General features: G+C 37.0%; 1 protein-coding gene across 5 annotated transcripts in view; it reads left to right on the top strand.

Moving 5' to 3' along the window:
* FAM221A (family with sequence similarity 221 member A) overlaps positions 1-25770 on the top strand; it is a 29243-nt gene extending 3473 nt beyond the window's left edge. For 2 of the 5 annotated variants that reach the window (XM_004461359.4, XM_023589631.3), the window contains exons 2-7: positions 493-666; positions 4391-4581; positions 6625-6831; positions 16962-17069; positions 19425-19507; positions 24785-25770. In XM_004461359.4, the coding sequence (XP_004461416.1) occupies positions 493-666; positions 4391-4581; positions 6625-6831; positions 16962-17069; positions 19425-19507; positions 24785-24853 (832 nt within the window). In that variant the 3' untranslated portion in view covers positions 24854-25770. Of the gene's footprint in view, positions 1-492; positions 667-4390; positions 4582-6624; positions 6832-8056; positions 14324-16961; positions 17070-19424; positions 19508-24784 lie in introns of those variants that run through there. The other 3 variants (XM_071215118.1, XM_071215116.1, XM_023589632.3) reach the window with 3 other exon arrangements.
* Positions 25771-26140: the final 370 nt, after the last annotated feature.

The following is a 26140-nucleotide window of genomic DNA, read 5'->3' as shown; positions in this document are numbered from 1 at the left end:
CTGTGTGTTCTTCTGTGTCCCCTTGCATTCTTGTCAGCAGCACTAGGAATCTGTGTTTCTTTTTTGTTGCGTCATCTTGCTGCGTCAGTTCTCCGTGTGTGTGATGCTACTCCTGGGCAGGCTGTGCTTTTTTCATGCGGGGTGGCTCTCCTTGCAGGACTCACTCTTTGCGCATGGGGCTTCCCTATGTGGGGGACATCCCTGCATGGCATGGCACTCCTTGTGTGCATCAGCGCTGCGTGTGGGCCAGCTCACCACACGGGTCAGGAGGCCCTGGACCTCCTATATGGTAAGTGGACGCTCTATCAGTTGAGCCAAATCCGCTTTCTAATCTTCTTTCATATGTGAATCAATAATTTCATTACCTTTGTTTGTAATTTGGCCATTAACATGTGCTTAAAGTAAAAGATGAAAGTTGAATCAGCCTTTTTTAGTTTAGTATTTTTAATCTGGAAAATAAATAATGCTTATGGAAAGTATTTTTTGTTGTAGAATTGTTGGTGAGGATGATGGAGGGAGACTTTTTACCCCTGAAGAATATGAAGAATATAAAAGAAAAGTTTTGCCTATACGCTTACAGAATAGATTATATGTGAGCTGGCGATCACCAGCTGGAATGGACTGTAAACTTGTGGGCCCAGAGACCCTGTGTTTTTGTACACATAGGTAAGATATTTATTGCTAAGTTTTCTTATGACTAGAAACTTTTAAATTATACCAAGAGAGTAGATGTAGCTCAAGTGGTTGAGTGCCTACTTCCTCTGTCTGAGGTCCTGGGTTTGATCCCCCAAACCTAAAAACAAACAAAAAAACAACTGTCATTGGGAAGCAGATGTAACTCAGTGGTTGAGGACCTGCTTCCCAGGTACAGGGTCCTGGGTTCAGTTCTCAGTACCTCCTGAAAAAACCCCAAAAAAACAAAAAACCCATACCAGAGTATATCTTCCTTCAGTAATAGCTCTATTTGTGATGATGATTGGAAACATTTAGAGATAGGCCTTTAATATACTAGCAATTATGTAAAGGTTTTTGTTTTACTATAATGTAAAAATTTCTGTCACATCATTTTAGGACTCATCATGGAGGCTATTGCCTTAAGCAACTCTTCTCTTGCCATTGGTTAAAAAAAAAAAAGTCAGTGGTGCCCCTGGTGGCTTTGCCAGGGGTCCTTGAGGTAGGCGAGGGAGCAGAATCTACCTCTATGCCCACTGGGCAAGGCAGAAGACAGAGCCTCAGACTGCAGGACTGCTTTAACAGTGGCATGAGTTGACCACTGTTCTTATGCTACCCCATCACAAATAGAAGCATTTCTCCTCAAATTTATTAATATTCCTTTATGTTTAAGAAACAGATGAGTGGATTCCTTGCTTTAAATATCAGAAACACAGGCCCACTGCTTTTTATTGCAAGTGGTCATGTTCCAAGAAAAGCACATGAAGGACACGTGCGTACATAAATTTCCATTCGTTGGTTTGTGTTGCTTATATGCGAGGCTTGCGTTTTGCAGGTGCTCTTTTGAATACCACTGCTGCCACAGGTCAACAGTTGTAAAGCTCACAATGACCAAGTTGGTTCATGGAAAAGTCACTGACCCTTTTATATGTTTTCAGGTAGCAACAATGTTTTCAGGAACTATTGAAGGGGACCGTTTCCTTCTGAAAGCCTATATCAGTTTCTGGTGCTCTTTTTCAAGAGACTCCTTGTTCAGTTGCCATTTATAAACTTGAAATTCTCCTAAGGTTGTTAGGCAATTGCTAGGATGAGTGATGTATATAGGTTGACTTTAAACTCAAGTTAGCTAAAAACACTGCTAAAACACTAGAGGAATGGAGGGTGAGGGATGTGTTGACATCTTTCAGAATTTAAGAAGAGTTTGATAAATTAATGGTCGTTTTATAACTTACTCTCATATGAATTTAGTGCCAGTTTCTTATCTATGTTTAATTTTTACAGCATGTAATTGATCCTCAAAGTTGACCCAATTCAACTTTTATCAATTAATCGTTATTTAGTGAACCATTAATCAGTGAGCTCTCTTTCCAGTCTTCTTCCATTAGAAAAGTGATACATGCTAATAAGGAAAATTGGAAATATATAAAAAAGTAGAAAGATGACTTACCAGCTGAGTGAGTCTTCTTAAAAGCCAGTTGATTTTAATATATTTGCAAATTTTTTGTGTAGTTTATTTAGTTGTTGATTATGTATGTGTATATAGAGTATTGAAGCTTTTTTCATGACAATCACAGAAACATATTTCCATATTGCTATGTAGGAATCATAAACAATTAAGAAAATTTAATACCTGTCCAACACTCCAGTTAGTCCAGTTGTGTTCAGCATGTGTTCCCAGGAGCTGTCAGGGAGCCTCGGGAGCCCAAGCAGCAGGCCAGGTTGAAGAGCAGGTTAGGGGAAGGGGGAATTTCAATTTCTACTCTTTCTCTTTCTTTACTCATTTCTCCTTTTATCTATTTTATATATTATGGTTCTATAAAATATTTTATTTGAAAAAAGGGTTTGCAAACTGTTGTCTTAGTAATTTACTTATCCATTCTCTTATTAGCACTTTATTTTTGTATAAATATTTGCTATTTTAGTACTATTGATAATACTATTTTTATGCACAAAGTTTTTTCCTAAACATAGAATTATTTCCTTAGAGTATATTCCTTAAATATGAACTTTCTAGATCAAAGGATGGAAGTTTCTTAAAACATTGAGTATTTTCTTTTTTTTTTTTTTTTTGCTACACTCTTGTCAGCAGTGTGAATTACACAGACGTTTTAAAAAATATACTTTTTGTTAGAGCAGTAATTCTAATATTCTAAGTTATAATTCTAGGTTTACAGAAAAGTCATGTGCGAAGTACAGAGTTCCCATAAACCCTACCCTCCACACACATTTTTCCCTATTATTGACATTTTGCATTAATGTGGTGCCTTCTGTTATAATGATAAACAAATATTATAACTATAATAACTATAATCTGTAGTTTACAATAGGGCTTACTTTTTAGTGTTGAAATGCTGTATGGATTTTCAACATTTTTATTTTGGTAATATATGTACAACCTAAATTTCCCATTTTAACTACTTTCAAATATACAGTTCACTGGCGCTAATCGTGTTCACAGTGTTGTGCTGTCATAAGCAACATCCATTATCAAGACTTTTCTATCATCCTGAACAGAAACTCTATACCAATTGATCATTAACTCCCCATTCCCCACTCTACCTCTTCCCCCGGTAACCTCTATTCTAGTTTCTTACTTTATTAATTTACATATCCTAATTATTTCATATAAATGAGATCACACAATATTTGTCCTTTTGTGTCCAGCTTATTTCACTCAACATGATGTCTTCAAGGTTCATCCATGTTGTCACATGTAGTATATTAGAACTTCATTCCTTTTTAAGTCTGAATAATATTCCATCGTTTGTATATACCACATTTTGTTTATCCATTCAATGGTTGATGGACACTTGGGTTGCTTACACCTTTTGGCAATTGTGAATAAAGCTGCTATGAACATTGGTGTGCAACTATCTGTTTGAGTTCCTGCTTGCTGGGTTAAATGGTAATTCTATACTTAAGTTTCTGAGGAACCAGCAGTTTTCCATAGCTACTGCACCATTTTACATTCCCAACAATGGACGAGTATTTTTATTTTTCCTTTCTAACACCTGTTATTTTCTGAAATATGTATAGTTTTAAAAAACTTTGCTCTTTTTTGCTAAGTGAAAAATGGTTTTCTCATTATTACTTCAATTTGCATTTCTTAGATTAATATCGAGAATAATAAACTTACTTGTATTTAACTGAGTATCACCTTATGAGAAAGAAGTGGGTTATTTTAAAAAATAGTGCTTTAACAGTGTTGGCTTTTAATAAGTGTTGATTTATTTTGAAGTTAAAAATTAAATTATAGATTGTATTATTACATGTTTATTGAACTTTTCCATTTTCAATAACAAACCTATGAAAAAAATTTAAGTAATGCTCTTTGATAAAAAGAATTTTTAAAAGAATGTTTTGTTTTAAAAAAAACCCATGTTTTTCATACTCCTGAGTTGTACTTCTATTTTAAAGAATCTGTAGTGCTAAGTATTTTAAGGAAATGATATATTTAATTGTATAATGCTGTGAAAATTCCTCTTAACTAACTAAAAATAAATATATAAAAGAATGAAGATTTTTTCTGATCAAAACAATGAAGCTGACAGAAATACTGCATATAGGTGGGCTTCTTTTTGTCTTACTAAAAAGAACAATAAAACAATAAAAAAGAATCACATTTGGTTTTGAGAACTCATATTTGTATTAAGGCAATAGAAATTGTAATTTTTGGCAATCCCTGCCTTATGTGTATATTTCTTTTTTTTTTTTTTAGGTATAAACAACATAAAACTGACTTTGAAACGATTCCACAGCAGCGGCCCATTCCTCTGCCTTGCCAAGTGACTGGCTGCTTGTGTAGGGGCTATCTTTATGTCCCTTTGAATGGTTCGCAGACCATACGCTGCAGGTGCAAGCACTTTGCTGATCAGCACAGTGCTGCACCTGGCTTTATATGCAATGCATGTGAGTTGCAATATTAACAAACACACAGGCACAGGCTTTTTTCTTCTTTATTTAATATTTAATATTCCTTCGTACCAGTTTGAGTCAGTTATAGAGTCAATATTAAAATAAAAATTCAATGGATAGTCTAAAGCTTAATTTTTTTTTTTTGAAAAACACAGTTATTCGTATTCCATGCAATTGTAACCTCAAATCGCATATAATTCAAATAATGTTAATAAAAGTAATAGATTTGGAATAAACTAAACTCTATATAAACATTTTTAAAAAGTATTTTATAGGTGGAAAAAATTTAAGACTTGATGGTAGATAATGTTTTGCCTAAAAATAGGCTAATAAGACAAGCAAAATGTATCATGAGAATTTTAACACTTTATATATTTTAGCACCCTCACCTCTACACAGGCAATCCCAACTCCCATCCTATATGCCCTGTTGTTTGATCATTATTTTGAAAACTTTGTGAAATAGGTAGCATATTAGTCTGATAGTTTTTCTTCAGAAGATAGTCATTCCTGTGTTTTCTAGTTCTTTGAGTTGAGAACTTGTGATGAAATATGTAATAACACTTTTTTTTGGACATTAACTGGCTTTTAATGCCCTTGACATTGGTGCAGCAGAGCTGGGGACTTGCACAACCAATTACCAGAAGGAGCCCAGGAGCTGGAACCCTGTTTGAGAACATTTGCCCTTTAATTTTCATTTAAAATCAGTTTCTTTAAATACTTTAGTTACAGGTTCTGAATAGTGCAGACAGAATAGTAGATGCTGCAGGCAGTTAGTATTGGCTTCCATCCTCTTTCCTCCCCTCACCCACCCCCATCCCCAGGCCCTGCTTCTTAGCTCAAGATACAAGTGGACATTTTGCATTAAATAAATGACCCCTTGGTGTCAAGTGTCAGCAGCTTCAGGCCTGGACATAATAGGATACAAAGCAAAGAAGCCACTAGCTTTTCCTGACAGAATTGGAGCATTTAACTATCCTCCAAGGAATTCCGATGATTGTGCGGAGACCCAATGGGCGGTACCTTAGAGATGATATCAACCACTTCAGCACTGTGTGTAATAAGATACTTTGAATGACAGTGGCAAGAATAAATGTGCTCACTGGTTAAGTATGGATGTAGTTGGATGAAAGTTCTTACATAAACTTGCTTCCCATAGATAATTGTCAGAAGTGTGAGTGGGTCAAGATTTTGTCAGTAAATTCTCTATTCTGGCCCTCTTTCTCATATGACTTAAACAACTTTATGTAATTCACATAACTATAATTTACTCATTTAAAATGCACAATTTAATAACTTTTAATATATTCACAGGATTGTACAACCAGTACCACAATTTTAGACCATTTTATCACCCCAAAAATGAAACCCCATACCCATTAGCAGTCACTCCTAATTCTTCTCTCCTCCAGCCCCTCCTACCACAATCAACTTTCTGTCTCTGTGGATTTGCCTATTCTGGACATCTCATATAAGTGGAATCTTACAATATGTCATTTTTTGTGACTCTCTTTTTTCACTTAGCATAATGTTCTCAAGATTTATCCATGTTGTAGCATGTATCAGTACTTCTACCCTTTTTATTGATGAACAGTTTTCCATTGCATGATTTCTCCCTCTATGGGTTTGCCTTCCAGTATGGCTTCTTTGAGGACTTAATCCATGGGGAGGACCCGCATGGAGGTTTTCACTTTGTCTCTTGTCCTGGTCCTTCCTGTGCCTGCCATACCTGCTTCTAAAGCAGTATTTGAGGAATGGGCCTACATTTCCAAGAGTCTGTCCAGTGTTTAGCCCACCTTCTCTTTAGTCCTAGTTGTTTTTCCAAAATATTTCTTTCTGCTACTTGGCCCCTTTATCACTTTAAAGTCCTTCAGAGGTGAGAGTGGTGGCTAGGAGTGAGTATAGGGTCTGGAGGTAAGAGTTATATAGGACAGGGCATGAGTGACCCTTCAGGTGACTTTGGCCAAGCTAGTAACTCTTTAGGGCAGACAGCTCTGTATCTGTATTTTTAAAAAGTTAACTCTGTATCCTGATTCAGGTTCCAAGTGCTCAGGGTTCCATAGTTGCTTTACTTGTGCTTGTGGTCAGCCTGCATATGCCCATGAGACAGTAGTGGAAACTAAGCAAGAAAGACTGGCTCAGGGAAAACCAGTGGGACAAGATGTTCCTTATGCAGCAATGGGAGGATTAACTGGCTTCAGCTCACTGGCAGAAGGCTACATGCGATTAGACGACAGTGGAATTGGTAAGTGACCATATGTGAAATGAGAGCTTGTCATACTGTTTTTGTATGCTAACAATGTTGCAGGCTTATATTTGTTTAGCACTTTATATGTTTAATGTTTACTCAGAAAACATTTTTTTCGTTTGATTTTTATTTAAAAAAAGGTATTTATAGTATTAAGTACTATTATATATGTATATACTATAATATATTGTCATTATAAAAGATTGAGAAAACATAAGGGAAAAGATAACTCTTACCCCAAAACTTCTACCCAATCTCAGCCCACAACGCCATTGTAATAGCTGAATAATACTTCTTATATATGATGCAATACAGTTTATCTGTTAAACTATTGTATGCAATTGTTGCTATTAGTAACCATCTCACTTTGTTATCATATGGATGTATGTTCATGTATCTATATGCAGGTGGGTATGTACACATGTAATCATACCCATACATGCATATATATGCAAATGTGTACATATGTCTGTACATGCACGTGTGCATACATATATCTGCTTACATCTTTTAAGTAATGTAGGGGAAAGTTTCATAGGATATATCTCAAATGATTGAAAGTAGCTGAATCCTTTGGAGTGTTGAGTGGGAATGGGGAGAGGAATATATTCCCTATTGACTTTTAATGTTTTTACAAGTATGTATTACTTTTATTTTTTGTTAGTATTACATAAATATATATGAATTTTTTTTATTGTAAAAGATTATAGGGATAAAGTATAAGACCTCTTAAAACATTTTTTCCTACCCCAAAGGATAATTTGCTCTCATCAATTGATATGTGTTTTTTCCTTTTTTAACATAAATTTTTATTGTGTATGTATTTACTTAGAAAAATTTTGAAGACCTATTCTGTCAGGACACATAAGTCTACATTTAAAAAATATTTTACTGTGATAACATATATAATTTAAGATTTGTCATTTTAACCATTTTTAAGTGTACAATTCAGTGGCATTAATTATATTCCCAATGTTGTGCTGCTATCACCACATCCATTACCAAAACTTTTTCATTACCCCAAATAGAAAATCTATTCCCATTAAGCAATAAGTCTCATTCTTCCCTTCCCCCTGGGCCCTGGTAACCTCTAATCTACTTTCCATCTCTATGAATTTACTATTCTAGATATTTCATGTAAGTAGAATCATACAATATTTGTCCTTTTGTGTCTGGTTTATTTCATTAGCTTCTTTTTTTTTTTTTTTTTTTTTTTTTTGAGGTACTGGAGCCAGGGATTGAACCTGAACCTGGGACCTCATATGTGGGAAGCTGGTGCTCAACCACTAAGCTACATCGACTCCCCTGAGTTGGTTTTTTCCATTTGTTTGCTTGTTGTTGTTGTTTTTAGGAGGCATCAGAAACTGAACCTTGCACCTCCCATGTGGGAAGCAGGCATTCAACTGCTTGAGCCATATCCGCTCCAATTTTTAAAAATAATTCCCCTAAAGAACACTTCCTTTATTAACAAAAGTAATTGTCAGCAGTTTCTTTTTTAAACCTCTGAAAATATTTTAAAGCTATTCTAAAATTTAAATTCCTATTTTAAAAAATTAAGCTAAAAATTCTTGCCATGTTGCTGGCATACCATTGCTGTCTCTGTGGTTTTCGAGCTCTGTGAGAAGAGCCTGTCCATAAGCTTCATACATTTTAACAATCTGTTCCAGTTCTTTTATGAAGAGCAATTTTTAGCATTCCCTGGTATATATCCAGGTCAGCCAGCTGGAAGAGTTCCCACTTCAGATTGAGGTCATATTTCACAGAGGCTGGAGATAAACCAAGCCAGGAATTTCTGCAGTGTGATATGGATTTGCAGGTACCAGAAGGGACTGATTTTTTTCTGTTTGTTGTGACTGGAACGGGACAGGAGGGGGTCGATCATATCGAGGTGCACTCGGTGCACAGGGATGCCTGTGCTGAGCCTTCTTATTTATGTGATCTACATAATAGTCTCCAAATTCTGATGACTAAACTTGCCAGATAAATGAAGGTATGAGATTCTGTAACAGAAGCAACTTCTCCTTCTTCACCTGTTTCCCCTGCACCTCTGCTGGCTTGGCACTTCGTTTTTGATTTTCTTTTGGGACAGCATCATTCTAGATGAAGCCCGAGGCTGAGCCAAGCAAGCTCCCTATAGCTCCCCACTGAATCCTGGCCGTCGGGCGTCGGCCCAAGGTCTCTTCTCTCCCAAGGAGCTGCTGCCACCACCACCTCTCCACCTCCCGGGTTGCCACAGGGATAGCACTGAATAGGCCAGCTGCCACTCAGCCACATATCAGCTCCTTTCTGGGCATCCTGTGAGGAAAGACCAGGCAAGCCGGGCCAGGACTATGGTCCACCATGGCTGCCAAATCACCGCTACCGCTACTGCTACTGCTGCCACCGCTGCCTACATCCATGAACTTTCGTCATAACGTTTTCACAGTTTTTATATGGTGTGAGATATCTTTCTTTCACTTGTAGCCATCCAGTTTTCCAGGATGATTTGGTAAAGAGATTATTCATTCCCCATTGATTGGTCTTGTGGAAAATCAATTATTTGGTTCTGGAAAGATGGATTTGTTTCCAGACTACTTCATTCTTTTTTAACTGCTGTGTAGTATTCTACATTAAAGATGTATTAGTTTAACTTTCATTTTTCATGGTGTTTAGGTTGTATTTCCCTTTCTTTTTGGACCATTATAAACAGTCCTGCCAAGAAAATCCTTCAACTTGCCTCCTTATATCCTTAGTGAATTTGTCTCTAAGGTACATATAGAGCAGTGGAATTATTAGTATTTTAGTTTGCTAAAAGGTGCTGTAAACAATATGCCAGAAATAGGTTGGATTTCATAATAGGAATTTATTAGGTTAAAAGCTTATAGTTCTCAAAAAAAAAAATTAAATAAAAATAAAAAAGCTTACAATTCTGAGGCTGTGATAGTATCCAAATCAAGGCATCATCAGGGGATCCTTTTCTAGAGCTGCGAGCTGACAAATGGCAGCCTTGCTTATCTCTCTCCTCTCCCCGGGGCCTTATTGCTTTCAGCTTCTGGCTAAAGTGGCTTCTCAGCTTCTGGTTCGTAGGTCCTTCTCTCTTAGCTTGTAGGTTCTTTTCTGTCTCTGCAGTTTTCTTTTTGCATCTACGGCTTTTTATTTCTCTATTTCAGGGGTTCTTAACCTGGGGTCGATGGACCCCCAAGGGGTATGTGGAAATATTTCAGGGGGTCTGTGAACTTGAATTGAAAATTCAAAAAAACATTGGCTAGTCATGAAACTATCTGCTGCTACATTGTGAGAAGGGGTCTGTGGTTTTCACCTGACTGGCAAAGGGGTCTATGGAACAAAAAAGGATAAACCCTGCTGTATTTATAGAAGGATAGCCAGTAAGAGGATTAAGACCCACCCTGGGTCATGCCCTACTGAAGTGATCTAATCAAAGGAAGGTCCCTTAAGGAATCTAATCAAAAGATCCCATCTACAATAGCTTTATACACAAAGGAATGGATTAGCTTTATAACAGGATTTTCTGGGGGCTACTAAAACTTCAAACTGCCACAGTTGGGTTGAAGTATGTGCACATTTAAAGTTTTAGTACATTTTGCCTAATTGCCCTCCCCAAATACTTTACTCGTTTATACCCCTTTCAGTTTGTTTTAGTTTACCTGTTTCGTCACATTTATGCTAATCCTTTATATAACCAAACTATTTTTTTTGCCAATCTGATGTATGAAAAATGTTATCATTGTTTCAAAGTTTGCCCGATTTCCCTGGTTATTATTGCGATGAGGGTCTTTACAGGGTCTTTACATGTTTATTGTCATTTCTCCTTCTGTGCATTGCCTGTCCATACCCTTTGTCCTTCCTTCCCTTCCCTCTTCCCTTTTCTTCCCTCTTTCTTTCTTCCTTTCCTTTCCTTTTTCCTTCTTTCCTTCCTTCCTTCTTTCTTCTTTCTTTTCTTTCAATTTATTTTATCTATTTCTCCCCACTCCCTTGTTGTTTGCACTTGCTGTGTCTGTTTGTTTTCCTTGTTTCTTTACGAGGCTCTGGGAACCAAACCTAGGACCTCTGAAATGGAGGGAGGCTCCTAATTGCTTAAGCCACCTCAACGCCTTGTTTTGTTCTCTCATTATGTTTTTCTTCTTGTGTCTCTTGTTGCATTATCTTGTCACATCCGCTCGCCATGCTTGCATGTCGCATCAACTTGCTGTCTTGCTTGTCCTCATTAGGAGGCACTGGGAACCTCTGCTCCCTGCTTTTTTGTGGCTCTCATTATGTTTGCTTTTTTCTTCTTGTGTCTCTTGTTGTGTCATCTTGTCATGCCTACCTGTCATGCCAACTCACCGTCTCCTTTAGGAGGCCCTGGAAAGTCTTTTATATACTCTGCATACTAACCCTTTGTTATTTATTTTAGAGATATTTTCTCCCAATTTTTTACTTGTCTTTTAATCTTTTTTTTTTTTTTAACAAGTTTTAAAGTTTGGAAACTGGCCTTCCCTGCTACAATTTTATAAGTATATTCTCCTTCATTTTCTTTTATTATTTTTAATATATGTTTTTAATTAGAGAACTTGTGAACTTACCAAACAATCATGCATAATGTGCAGAATTCCCATATATTACCCTCCACCATACCTTACATTGTTGTGAAACATTTGTTACAGATTATGAAAGAACATCATCAAACTATTACCACTAACTGTAGTTCATAGCTTACATTTGGTATATTTTTTCATACATCCTCTTTATTAAAACATGTATTAGTATTATAAATTTGTTATTCATGGAGAACACTCTTATATTTGTACTGTTACTCATAGGTCATCTTCTACCACATGGTTCACTGTGTTATACAGTCCATACCTTGTACAGTCTATCCAAAGTGTACACTCAGTGGCTCTCACTTTTATCGCAGAGTTGTACAGTCATCACCTAAGTAAATTTTTGAATGTTTTCTTTAGTCCAAAAGAAAAAAATAACATACCCCCTTATTTATGACCCTTAGCATTGATGAAGTACCTTCCTTGATATTGGTGGAAGAATATTAACAATATTGCTGTTAACTATAGTCCTTGATTTACATTAATTGTATTTTTCCCATGTATCACTATATTCTTACCACCTTTAATAGTGACGTACACTTTTAGTTCATAAAAAAACATTGTTGTTTTTTCTATTAAGCACAATCCTTATCCACCTCTGGGTTCACTATGTGATTCAGTTCCTAGCATATACATTTTATGTCCCTGAATTTCTCCTTTCAGCCACAATCCCATTTATAAACCATCTGTATTAGTTATACTCACTATAATGAGTTAACCATCAACTCTATCCATTTTCACACTTTTATAGTCAAGCTGATTAAAAATTCTACATACATTAAGTATCAGTACCCCTTCTCAACCTGTAGCAGTTGATATTATTTTTGAATTCCAAAAAGAAAGCTTATGCTTGTAAACTAATTATTCCTCTGGGTGTGATAGCCTTTGATTGTATTAGATTCAGCTGAGATGTCTTTAAGTTATCTTAAGATTTGGGCTTTGATTAGACCATGTCAGTGTAGAATGTAACTCAGTTTGAGCCCTCACCCCCTTCGTGGGCTATAAATGGACACTGAATCAAGGAGACACACACAAGTAGATACACAGGATAAGATTATACAGAGGAAGAGAGAGACCGCTCCATAGACTTGGCAGAGGCCCTGGGAAGAGAGATGAGTCATTCGCCTAGTGGTTTACAGCTGACATTGTGACTTGACCAGTGCAGCTGAACCTGGAAGGAAAGAGGCTTGGGAAGACAGACGAGCCTTGTGCCAGCCTACAACTGAGATTGGAAGAAGCTGGACCCATGGAATCTTAAGGGGGAGAGGAAGGCTGAACCCTAGCTGATGTCGCCTGCCATCTTGCTTCAACACGTGGCAACAGAGTTTGATAAGGAAGTACACCTGAGTTGGATTCTTTAAGGCCTTATAACTATAAGCTTTTACCCCAAATACATACCCTTTATAAAAGCTAACAGATTTCTGGTGTATTGCATCAGCATCCCTTTGGCTGAGTAATACACAGCCCTCTTCCTATCTGCTGTTAACCTACACTTAGGTTTAACTCCATGTGTTTAGTTCATATTAGTGACATCATATAATATTTGTCCTTTTGTGTCTGGCTTATTTCTCTATTTTAATACTTAAATGTTTTGTTTTTATGTTTTGCTTTTTCATATATCTAGAATTTATTTTTTGTGAAAGTATGTGGTGTATGTATTTAACTTCAGTTTTGTTCAAATCGATGGCCAATTGTTCAAACATCAGTCTTTCCGAAATGATTTGAAATCTCACCATTATCATATTCTTTCCTATTATCTATTTTGTGCCATTGGCCTATTTGTCTGTATGGTGCCAGTAGTACACAGTTTTAATTATAGCTTCATAGTGTGTTTTGATATCTGGTATAGTAACTTCCTCCTCTTTGTTTTCTTTTTCAAACATTGGCTTGATATTTTTGTGCATTTTATCTCTAGTAATTTTACAACTAGCCTCTTAAACTCCATCAACTAATCTTTTTGTGATTCTCATGAACAAATGATTATTTTGGGTTCATGCAATGGTTACAGAAAACCAAATTAACGTGGCAAAAGATGACGATGATGATGATGCATTGTTCCAACTCCTTTACATATGCCATTTAATCCTCACAACAACTGTTAGGTAGGTATGGTTATCCCATTTTACAGATGAGGAAAATCAGCACAGAGAAGGAAAGCAACTTGCCCTACATTATTCAACTAGTAAGTGGTAGGGTTGGGTTCAACCCAGAGATTGTTCTGGGCTGCTTGGTTTATTGTTGTCATTTCTGTGCAATTACCATATTGTTTTCATTAGTATAACTTTATAATAAATTACTCTTTGTAAATTTATTTTGTTACTTCAGAGTTTTTCTGATGTATAAATTCTTTCAAAACTTGGCATCATTGTGTGTGGTTGCAAAAACATTCTGTGATTGTAATTGAGATCACATTGAATGTGTAATAAAGGAAGGATTGATATTTTTATAGAATTGACACTTCATTTATTTGCCCTCTTTTAAGTTGAGTTCTGAAGTTATCTTCATAAGAGCTCTGCATGACTCTTTTTTTTTTTTTTTTTTTTTTTTTTGAGGTACTGGGATCGGGGATTGAACCAGGGATCTCATGTGTGGGAGGCTGGTGCTCAACCATGGAGCCACATTGGCTCCTCTATGTTGGCTCCCTCATCTGTTTGGTTGTTGTTTGCTCATTTTCTATAGGGAGTACTGGGAACCAAACCAGGGACCTCCCTTGTGGGAGGCAGGTACTCAACTGCTTGAGCCACATCAGTTCCCTTCCTAAGTTTTAGTTATTTCATCTTATTTTTTGGTAACCTTCATACATGAGATTTTTTTCTTCCATTATATATCTTAACTGGTTATTTGTTTATAGAAAAGCAGCTATTTTATGCTGTTTTTTAAACTTTTTATTGTAGAAATATATATATATACACAAACAACTCAAATTTCCCATTTTAGCCACTTTCAAGTAAGTGCAATTCAGTAATATTGATTATATTCACAATATTGTGCTACCATCACCAATATCCATTACTCTAATTTTTCATCATATGCTGCTGTTATCTTTAATCTCAGTATTTAACAATTTTTCAGTTGAATTTTTTAAAAAATTTAAAAGCTTTTTTTATCCCCCACCAAGGTGGCTCCCTTGTCTGTCTGCTCATTGTCCGCTCATCTTCCTAAGGAGGCACTGGGATCCCCATGTAGGAGGCAAGTGCCCAACTGCTTGAGCCACTTCCACTCATGGCTTGTTGTGGCTGTTGTGGCACGTCTTCTTTAGGAAGGTGCTGGGACGCAAACCTGGGACCTCCGTGTGGGAGGCAGGCGCCTAATTGCTTGAACCACATCAGTTGAATTTTGCGAATAAATTTTTTTTAAGATTTATTTTATTTAGTCCTCTCCCCTTCCCCCCTGTTGTCTGCTGCGTCCATTTGCTGTATGTTCTTCTGTGTCCGCTGGCATTATCCTGTGGCACTGGGAAACTGCATCTCTTTTTTGTTGCATCATCTTGTTGTGTCAGCTCTCCATGTGTACAGTGCCACTCTTGGGTGGGCTGTGCTTTTTTCACGCAGGGTAGCTCTTGTGGGGCACACTCTTTGCACATGTGGGGCCCCTACATAGGGACGCTTGTGTGGCATGGCACTCCTCACGTGCGGCAGCAGCACTGCACGTGGGCCAGCTCACCACACAGGTCAGGAGGCCCCGGGGATCGAACCCTGGACCCTCCATATGGTAGATGGATGCTCTGTCAGTTGAGCTACGTCCGCTTCCCCTGCAAATACTTCTTAAAACATTTGCATTAGTATGGTACCTTTGTTAAAAATTGATGAAAGAATATTATTATAATTGCTATAGTCTATAGTTTACATTAGGAGTCACTCTACATTGTATAGTTCTATGGTTGTTTTTTTTTTTCTGGTAACACATATAGACTACCTAAAATTTCCCATTTTATCCACTTTCAGATATACAATTCAGTGGTGTTCATTACATTCACAGTGTTGTGCCACCATTACCAAAACGTTTCCATCACCCCAAACAGAAACTCCATAACAATTAAGCATTAACTCCCCATTCCCCACTACTACCTGGCCACTGGTTACCTAATTCTACTTTCTAACTCTATGAATTTGCATATTCTGTTTTTGCAAATAATTTAATTGGAAGAGTCTAGCTTTATTGTGGAACCATTCAGCAAAATGCAACTTAGAAGTCTGATTTTATCTTAGAGTTTAAATAAACTTGTTAATATGTGTTTGATGAAAATTATAAAAAATACTGAGAAAAAATTATGAAGCCATCTTGTAAGATTAAATGATTTAAACCTAGCATCACACATTTTTGCATTTTTGAGGCAAATTGCAGAAATAAAATAAACCAATATGTTGTTTATCGTTAATTTATAATGGGGCTAAAATTATATCCAACTTGTGAGGTCCAGCTAATGATATAAAACTTATTCTTTTGATAAATATGTGTGTATGTTTCAAACACTGGTATGGGAATATCAAACTTTGTTGTTTGGCTTTTGGGAATAATTAATTTAAAATATTAAGTAATTTAAAAAATATGTTCTTAATAAGAATGCAGCAAATGAAAAATGTATAAACAGCTAAAAATAATGGATCTGGCTATTAGGATATACTTTAATGTTTTTAAAAAATATAATTGGGAGAAAATACTAACCATTTTATACAAAACAAGATAAAGATTGATTTTAATTAGATTAGAATATGTAGTTCATGAAATTACTTGTTAAATAGTTTTAACTACTTATTTTATAGTACATACAGAATTTGAAAGAAATCACCTCACATATTTATCTGCTGTTTTAGCTAATTATCTTGAAAAATGTGTTGATCCCTGAAAATATTCTCAAATGAATAGGAATAACTGAGCAACTGTCCCATAGTATTCACATTATAAGATAAGACTTAGTTAAACCAAACAGGATTCAGAGTTAATTTCCTCCCCTCTACCTGTGGTATGGGGTGGCCATGGGGGATGTGGGCGGTGGTGATTTGTAAAGAAGATAGAGCAATTATAGATTTTCTCTGCAGCTTCCTTTTTGGTATAAAAGCCAATGTATTAGCAGTTGGTCTTTGTAGTTTATGGTTTAGAGTTGTGGATGCACCCTCATTCATTTGAAGGAATTTTTTTCCTTTATTTTTCATACTTTTGGGTGTTTTTTAGATAGTTTCCTAGTAAGCAAAGAGTAAAAATACATCCTACCCTCTTCAATTAGAGGTTCCTTATCTCGTATACTACTTTTGATGGTTACGTGACTATATTAAGTTTTGTATATCTTTTCTGATGTATAGTTACATTCGTGCATAATATATTTTTCTGTGAAAAAGTATGAGACATGTACTGAGAAATTAAAAAATACTTTTAACCTTTTGCTTTTATATGGCAAATTAAATTCCAAGTAAGAATTTCTCTTTTGCAAAATGGATTTTTCTAATAATTCTGCTGAGGTTCTAATGTATTTCATATTAGAAATAATAATTTGATAGTATCCTTACAAATAGAGATTGAATTTCAATGCTTCATATGTTTTGTTCTCAGGTACACCTTCAGTTGAATTTTTAGACTCTCCAGTTACAGCCATGGACCACCCATTCCTAAAAGCATTTCAGGCATCACCTAGTTCTTCTCAAGCAAAACTAACAGATGGTAATGAACTTAAACTGAGGAAATATTTTTGAATATAGAAAATAAGAATATGGCACTTTGATTCATTTTTCTAGGCATCTCTCTTCCCTTCCAATATCACCTCAATTTGATTTCAAGTGAATCATGATCATTTTACTTTTGTATTTATTTTATATTGGCCAGGAACTAAAAAAAAGTAAGCAACTTCATTTTGTATTGGGGAAAAATAACTAAATTTGAGAATTATGACTGTAGGGCCTGGATTTTAAATTCCTTTTGGGTTCTGCCAAACAGCATGCAATCTGGTATAGTCAAAAGTCAGCAAGATTTGATTATTTATTACGAGCGCACAGACTTCAGTTTTCAGCAGTAGTACTCTGTTTCCTTTACTGAAACAAAAAGAGTGAAAACTTTCAAGGCGTTTGTGTGACTTATTAGGTATTTAATATTTAAAAAATATTTTAAAATTATAATTGATTTTTATTTGCATTTTTATTTATCCTGACTTTTTTTCACAAGGGATTTTATTTTGTAAGGCTACTTACAAAAACAAGATACAATGAAGTAATTAGAAAATATAGATAGAAGTAAGTAATCAAAACTAAGAAAGAGGACACAATTGTGCCACCCTTCAGGGTTGCTATAATTGCTGCATTAAGGTTCAGTTTTGATGGAGTGTAGTCAAGGCACAAAAGAAGGTGTTATCAGGTTAATTTTCATTATTAAAAAGGAGGAAGCATGAGTTCCTCAGTGTTAATGAAAGTTATACCAATGCTGGATTTTTTTTAGGAGGTGCCAGGGATTGAACCTGGAATCTCATACATGGGAAGCAGGCACTCAACCACTGAGCTACATCTGCCCCCAGTGAGAGTTGCTATTTTTCGTTTGTTTGTTTTTTTAGGAAGTACCAGGGATTGAACCAGGGACCTTGTACATGGGGAGCAGGTGCTCAACCATTTGAGCTACATCTATTCCCACATTGCTGGATTTTAAAGAAGTTTGTATAGTGACCCTCAGTGATGCAGTGGCCAGTGTCCTCAAAACCTTTTCCCTCCCAGCAAATGCAGAATATGGTTGGCTCATTTCTGATAACCACCTTTGATAAAGCCAAATGCACCTCAATAAAGGAGAGCCTGCCTTTGTTTAAATGGCACAATATGATCCAGGGATAGACCCCAAATTTCTGAAACAATGTATGGATAGCACATCTTCTAAGCAATTTTTCTTATTTTATCTTTAACAACAATGCTTTTATTAGAGATAGTTGACAGTATGATTATACTTTGTAGTGATTGTGTGGAGTTCAATGATTTTGTGTTGCTGGCTGAGAATTAATCCATATGCTTTAGAAACAGAACAGGTGGTGAGGTTGATAATCTGTTTTGGAAATGAAGAGATCCAACCAAGACGTTCATCTACAAAGAAGGTGAACATTTCCTTCCACAGAAGTGGGCTCTTGGAGTACATACAAAGAAAACCAGATTTCTCCTCCTGAAGCAATTTTAAATTCCTTCCAGCCCATAAACTATTGCTTGTTTGGTTTTATAAAGCCAATATCATAAAAAGTGGCTAAAATGATTTTAGTTTTGAAAAATTTCAAAGCAGGTAATATCATCATTTATGGTTGTCTATACAAAGCCTCAATAATTACTTTTGTGCATTATCTGATACAGAGTAACATGGATTTCTAGTTTATATATACAATAAAAGTAGTTGATGGGAAACGGACTTTGGCCCAGTGGTTAGGGCGTCCGTCTACCATATGGGAGGTCCGCGGTTCAAACCCCGGGCCTCCTTGACCCGTGTGGAGCTGGCCATGCGCAGTGCTGATGCGCGCAAGGAGTGCCGTGCCACGCAAGGGTGTCCCCCGCGTGGGGGAGCCCCACGCGCAAGGAGTGCCTCCGTGAGGAGAGCCGCCCAGCGTGAAAAGAAAGAGCAGCCTGCCCAGGAATGGCGCCGCCCACACTTCCTGTGCCGCTGACGACAACAGAAGCGGACAAAGAAACAAGACGCAGCAAATAGACACCAAGAACAAACAACCAGGGGAGGGGGGGAAATTAAATAAATAAATAAATCTTTAAAAAAAAAAAAAAAAAGTAGTTGAACAAAACTAAATATACCCTTATATGAAATAGCCATATGGTGTTATTTAATATGAACCAATTGAATATTTGGAGAATGTTTGCCAATGAAAATTATCTTTGTCTTATACTATTGTTTCTAAAAAAGAATTAGGTAATAGGACCAATTATCCATTGAGGCCATTTCTGATTTAAAAAATAAAACATCATCTGGTAGGGGGAAAGTTTTTTCTGTTTTTTATTGCAGGGGAATTCATAACTACATATATTACTTGGGTGTTTTTTTCCTTATTAGTAGGTACAAGTACTCAAGTTTCTTCCTTAAGGAGAGCTGAAGAGGATGATATGGCTTTCTTTGAAAGACGATACCAGGAAAGGGTAGGTCTTTGAGGAAATCCGCTTCTGTTAAGGATTTTTTTGCAACAAAGACAATGTAGAATGATTATATATTGATTGTGATTGGTAAGAATAATTTATAGTCTTTACTTATAGCTGGTGCTGGACCTTGAGGCTTGTTTGCAACAATTCAGACAAAAACAGAACTAATGAATAATATATATAATACACTGGTTAATACATAAGGTGATATAGATTGACTAAATATACAAATAAATATGTCAATAATAAACAACCATTGGCAGATTTGTGAATTATATGTATTTTAAATTCTTACTATATAGTGTTTTTTTTTCTAGGGGTTTTTTTAGGTACTTACAGACTTTAGGTACATATAGACTATAGTTAAAGTTACCTAGTTGCCTAAATAAGAAAGCAAATAAATAAATAATAGCAAAAGAAACTGAACAGTAAATAGAAATATATTTTAACAATTTCCAGGGCTCAGTAACCACAGTATTGATGTGTTCACTGTTTTCAGAAATGATATTTATAGTCTGATACTAACGTTGGTGTTATACTCAACTTTGTATTTTTCCCAGTATGTAGTGCAGTTTCTTGTACATAATAAGTTTCCCATAGATATTTGTGGAAAATTGAAAACGATTAACACAAATATGGTTGATGTTCATGTCATGCATGCCAAATAACTTGTGCTTTTGCGTGATGGCGAGTTCATGCCTAAGGAGGGCTCCTTTCATATTATTTGAAGTTCCATGGCAGTATTCACGTTTTAGAGTTTTGTTTTTGTTTTTGCTAGATGAAAGAATATTGGTTTGATGAGGTCTGGGGGATGGTATTCCAGCCATCTGGCATATTCCCCAAAGTGCTTTCCTAAGAAAATGCTTTTTGGGCATTTATTATCTCTCTAACTAGGTAATAAGCTTCATGAAAGTAAAGACACTCTTCACTTTTTGTTGTATCCTCTGTGATTCTTAGATGAAAGTTAAGTAACTGTTGAGTTACTGAAGGTATGGAAAAGGAGATTATTAAATAAATTCCAAGAGTAGAGGAAGTGAGTAGGAGACAAATTAGCATGGTTGCCCTGATGAGTTTTGAAGTAGAGTGGGTGAGCCTGGGATGTGATTTAAGGCAGTAATATCTAACAGAACTTTCTGTAATGGTGGAAATGTTCTGTATATGTGCTGTAGCCATTTGCCATAGGTGAATATTTAAGTTTACATTTAAAGAAATTAAGATTAACAATTATTTCCTTAGTCACACTAGGCATATTTCAAGTTCTCAGTAGTAACATAAGGCTAGTGTCTATCTTATTGGACAGCTATCTTCTAAACATTTCTATATTTGGAGGAAGTTCTTTTGGAATGCTCTTGTGTAAGGGATGTCAGGGAATGAGGTAGAATGGTCAGAGTGATGAAAGAAAAGGCAAAAACTGCCTCCTCATCAAGGATCAAGGATAATTTAATCAAATCAATCCCCATTCCTGAAACATGGTCATTCACAGCTGAATTTTAATTTTTCCTCACAGATTTATGGCAAACTGTGTTCCACCTCTCTCCCTTTCTCCCTCCCTCCTCCAGAAGCCTGGGTAGTATAGACTGTCTTGAAAACATGCCAGTGGAGTTTATTAGTGGAAAGAGAATGGAAGGAGTTCTTATCTGTGAATATTTTGGCAGGACATCCCTGGTTATTTTAGTTTGCCAAAGGGCAGCCGATGCAAAGTACCAGAAATCTGTTGGCTTTTATAATGGAGAATTATTTGTGGTAAAAGCTTACAGTTCCAAGGCCATGAAAAGGCCAACTCAGGGCACCGTAGGATATGCTTCCTCTCCAAAGTCAGCTGCCACATGTTGAAGTAAGAAGGCGGGCAATGTTTGCCCAGTCTCTGCCTTCCTTTCCGGGCTTCCTCTCTCAGGCTCAGCCCTTCTGCTTTCTTCCCTGTTTCAGCTGCAAACTGGCATAGGGCTTGTCTCTCTTCAGGCCTCCTCTTATCATTGTAGGCTGGTCCACTGTCTTCCCAAGTTCAGCTGTGAGCTATCAGGCATATAGCAGGGCTAGTCTCCTCTTAGGCTGCTCTGTAGGCCCAGTCTCTTACAGGCTCTGTACTTAAGCAGTCTTCTCTCTCACACTGCAGAATCAGATATGACAGTTTCCTTTTTTTTTTTTTTTTCCTGTCTCTGTCCGTGTGAGTCCATTTATATCAGACTCAGCAGAGGGGTGTCGACTCAACCTGTAGTCATGCCTCCCTGATGTAGTCCAATCCAAAGCCCTAAAGTGATCTTATCAAGTGATCTAATCAAAGCCCCCTCAGCTGAATTTAATGCATTCAAAGATTGTCAATCCAGGAGAGTAGATTAGTTTGCAAACATAATCTTTCTCTTTTTTGGCATTCATAAAGTAATCTCAGACCATCCAGATGGTTTACTATAAATAAACCTGAAATTTATGGATTTATGAGATGTAGCTTATAAATTCTCCAGCCTATGATTAATGGAGTGTGAAAACCCAAAAGCCCCAAATCTAAACGACCTCCTCAGAGCTGATATGTACCATATACATTATTAGTCCTTGTCTGTTACTCCAAAACGAAGGTGTGGACCACTGAGGGAAAAGGAACAAGTTGGAAGCTGTATCTGGTTCCTGGGGTTCAGGACCCCTCTGGAGAGGAATGCTGCATCTGTGTCTGTTTCTTTGTCTATATCCTTTGCTAATCATTAGCAACATTTGGTGTGGGCAAGAATCTAGTATGAGCCTACCATGAATCTGCATTGATAATACAAGTCTTTGTGGTCACATTGTTTACCAACTAATTTTTTGTATTAAGAGTTGCTTCTTTTTTTAATACCAGATCAAATTATTTTCTTCAAATTGTGGGTGATTCTTGGTATCATTTCCCCAAGAAAAAATAATTTTATTCAGCAAACAGTTATAAAAGGTCTACTAAGTGCAAGGCACTGTGTTAGTGCTAGGAAATTTAAAAATTTAAAAATGAAGAAAATGAAGGTGTTTATCATTAGCCATAGGAATCTAGATTAATGTATTTGCTAAGTTCTATTTCCAATGCATAAATACTGTTTTTGTTTTTGTTTGTTGTTTAGCATCTTTACTTCTTTTTTTTTTTTAATGCTACTCCAATTCTAGCACTTTACCTTAAATGTGAGGGGAAAGGGAACTAGCATTTATGGAGTGCTTATTAAGTGCCTAGATCTTAGGCACCTTGAGGACAACCCTGAGGAATAGCTATTACTATTACCTTTTTTTAAAAGATTCATTTCTTTACCCTCCTCAGTCCCCCCATTCTCTGCTCTCTGTCCATTTGCTGTGTGTTCTTCAGTGTCTGCTTGTATTCTCATTAGGCGGCTCCGGGAACTGATCCTGGGACATCCCGGAGTGGGAGGGAGGCGATTACTCTCTTGCGCTACCTCAACTCCCTGTTCTGCTGTGTCTTCTTATTTTCCCTCCTCTGTGTGTCTTGTTGCATCATCTTGCTGCGCCAGCTCTCAATGTCAGCTGGCACTCTTGCGCGGGGTGGCTTTCCCACTCTGGTTGGTGTTTTAGCCAAAGGGTGCTGATGTAAAATACCAGAAATCGGTTGGTTTTTATACAGGGTATTTATTTGGGGTAGGAGCTTATAGATACCAGGCCATAAAGCATAAATTCCTTCCCTCACCAAAGTCTGTTTTCACATGTTGGAGCAAGATGGCTGCTGACGGCTGTGAGGGTTAGGCTTTCTGAGTTTCTCCTTTCCTGGGGATGGCTTCTCTTTCCTCTGTGTGCTTCCTTCCTGGGGTTCCAGCTTAATATTTCAGCATCAAACTTCAACATCAAAACTCCAACATTAAGAACCCTCAACTCTGTCCTTTGCCATGCCTTTTATCTGTGAGTCCCCACCTGCCAAGGGGTGAGGACTCAATGCCCTAATGACGTGGCCCAATTAAAGCCCTAATGATAATCATGCCCAGGTACAGACCAGAATACAAACATAATCCAGTATCTATTTTTGGAATTCATTAACTATATCAAACTGCTACAGGTGGCATCCCCACACAGGGTGGCGCTCCTGCATGGGGAGGTATTCCCCCATGGGCCTGTACTCCACGTGGGCCAGCTCGCTGCATGGGCCAGCTTGCCCTCACCAGGAAGCCCTGGGCTTCAAACCCTGGACCTCCTGTACGGTAGACGGGAGCCCAATTGGTTGAGCCACGCCCGTTTCCCTGACCTTTTTAAAAGTATGAAAATGGTTGGTTCAACAACTTGCCCAAATGGTTAATAAATAGTAGAGGTTGGATTCAAAGCCTAGTCATTGAACTCCAAAGTCTTGACCTTAGCATACATAGTCTGTTCTTTGGAGGTCCTTCAGGTGACCTGCTAACTAATACAGGATGCAAGAGTGATATGAGTATATGTTTTCTGAATGAGGTTCCCAACTGACACAAAGAGGAGAGAGATGGGAGAAATGAGGAAGAGACAGAGGTGGGACTAATCTGATTTTATTAGTGGAAATTTATTATTTGCCATTTGATGGGATTGGGTAAATTGGTTTTACTGGGTTCCTTGATATTATTTCCTGTCACCTTAGAAGGAAGGAGAATCTATCCATCCGCCATACCCCTTGTTTTCTTTCCCTTTCTTTCCCATCACTCTAGGGAGTGATGCTGCCTCTGGGAATTTGTGTGCATGTGAGTGGTAGAAAGTAAGAGGCAGGTGGGCTTTTTGTACACTGGGATTTTTTTCAGATGGGAAGCGTCTATATGTGTCTAAAAAATTAGAAGGCCACTGCTTAGTGTATGTGTGCTTATTCTTGGCTTCAACTGCAAAGAAGAGGGACGAGGCTTTTAGGAGGATACCTGTGGGATATAGAAACTAGAATTATAGGAAACCATCCTTAAAGCAGTCCATATTCCAGAGATTTTCCAGCCAGATTAGTCATGTTCTATAATCCTATAGTGAAATGTGCTTAGACTGGATATAAGGTTAGTTGTTTAATCATTTTTCTCTAAATTTTAGTGTCAATTGAAATTAATTTCTTCATTTTTCCCTAAAGCAATATTCATTTATATGTTATTTTTCTTAAAACTTTTCTGTTAAGTTGAAATCAAACCAAATTTAAAATACGTAATGTATTCCTTTAGCACTCAGATTTTGGCTTTAATATTTAACAGCTTAATATTTACATTAACTGCTAAATAACTGCGAACTTGCTATGATACATAAGACATGAATCTAAAAAAGATATGTGTAACTTTTTTTCCTTAGGAAATGTTTTATAAATTCTTAATCAATATTTTAAATTTATAGGCAAAAATGGAAAAGACTGCTAAGAAGAAAGGAAAAGCACCACTGCCGTCAGCTACAAAACCTTCCTGAAAATTACTGGGGAAATTAAAGTCATCATCCAAATATATCCTTTACATGTTTATTTAAATGTAATAATATAGTTTATTTTCTTTCAGTTTACTTTTTTACTGTTTAAACTGTCTTTTTTGTATGCTTCCTTAATTTATTTAAATGAGTGAAAATACATTACTTGTGTCAAAATTCATGATTTATTGCTTTGTATTTTTTTTCTCATAACAAATGAGGTTATTTTCATATGATTCAAATGCTGAAATACTGTGAATATTTTTTGTCTATCATAATTAGTTTTTTCAGGCTATTTTAAAAATTAAAGATTTGTTCCTGCCAATACATATTAACCAAGGCTTGTAGTTCATTCAGGATTTTGAATAAATATAGAAGAGCCACTTTGTCATTCAAAATAGTAAGTTAGGGAAGCGGACTTGGCCCAGTGGCTAGGGCATCCGTCTACCACATCGGAGGTCAGCGGTTCAAACCCCAGGCCTCCTTGACCTGTGTGGAACTGGCCCATGTGCAGTGCTGATGCATGCAAGGAGTGCCGTGCCACGCAGGGGTGTCCCCCGCGTAGGGGAGCCCCACGCACTAGGAGTGCACCCTGTAAGGAGAGCTGCCCAGAGCACAAGAAAATGCAGCCTGCCCAAGAATGGTGCCGCACACACGGAGCGCTGACACAGCAAGATGACGCAACAAAAAGAAACACAGATTCCCGGTGCTGCCGATAAGGATAGAAGTGGTCACAGAAGAACACACAGCGAGTGGACACAGAGAGCAGACAAGTCGGGGCAGGGGGGTAGGGGAGAGAAATAAGTAGAAAATAAATCTTAAAAAAAAACACAAAATATTAAGAATCTTTAATTTTCTTTTCAAATATTTTAATGTGATTTATGTTTTTAAATAAAAACTATGATAAAAACATGATCATTTTATTAATATTGTGTTATTGTCTTAGTTTGCCACAGGGCTGCTGATGCAAAGTATCAGAAATGTGTTGGCTTTTATAATGGGGATTTTATGCAGGAGTAAAAGTTTCTAGTTCTTCTGAGGCTGTGAAATGTCCAAATCAAGGCATCAGCAGAGATGCTTTCTCAGAGGTCCTGCCATGTAGGTAAGATGGTGGCTGATCTCTGCAGTGGTCCCTGCCTGCCCCTCCAGAATCTACCCATCTCCCGATCTCAGCTATGGGCAGCAAGGCAGTGGGCTTGTCTCTTACCAGGCCTCCTCTCTTTCTCACCTGCTCCGCTTTCTTCCCAAGTTGAGTTGTGAGCTATCAGGCATATGGCTCGTCTCTTCAACCTT

The sequence above is a fragment of the Dasypus novemcinctus genome, chromosome 5 (assembly GCF_030445035.2).
Source record: "Dasypus novemcinctus isolate mDasNov1 chromosome 5, mDasNov1.1.hap2, whole genome shotgun sequence".
Lineage (NCBI taxonomy): Eukaryota > Metazoa > Chordata > Mammalia > Cingulata > Dasypodidae > Dasypus > Dasypus novemcinctus.
Note: the sequence above shows the minus strand (reverse complement) of the source record. Positions and strands in the feature narration are given on the sequence as shown.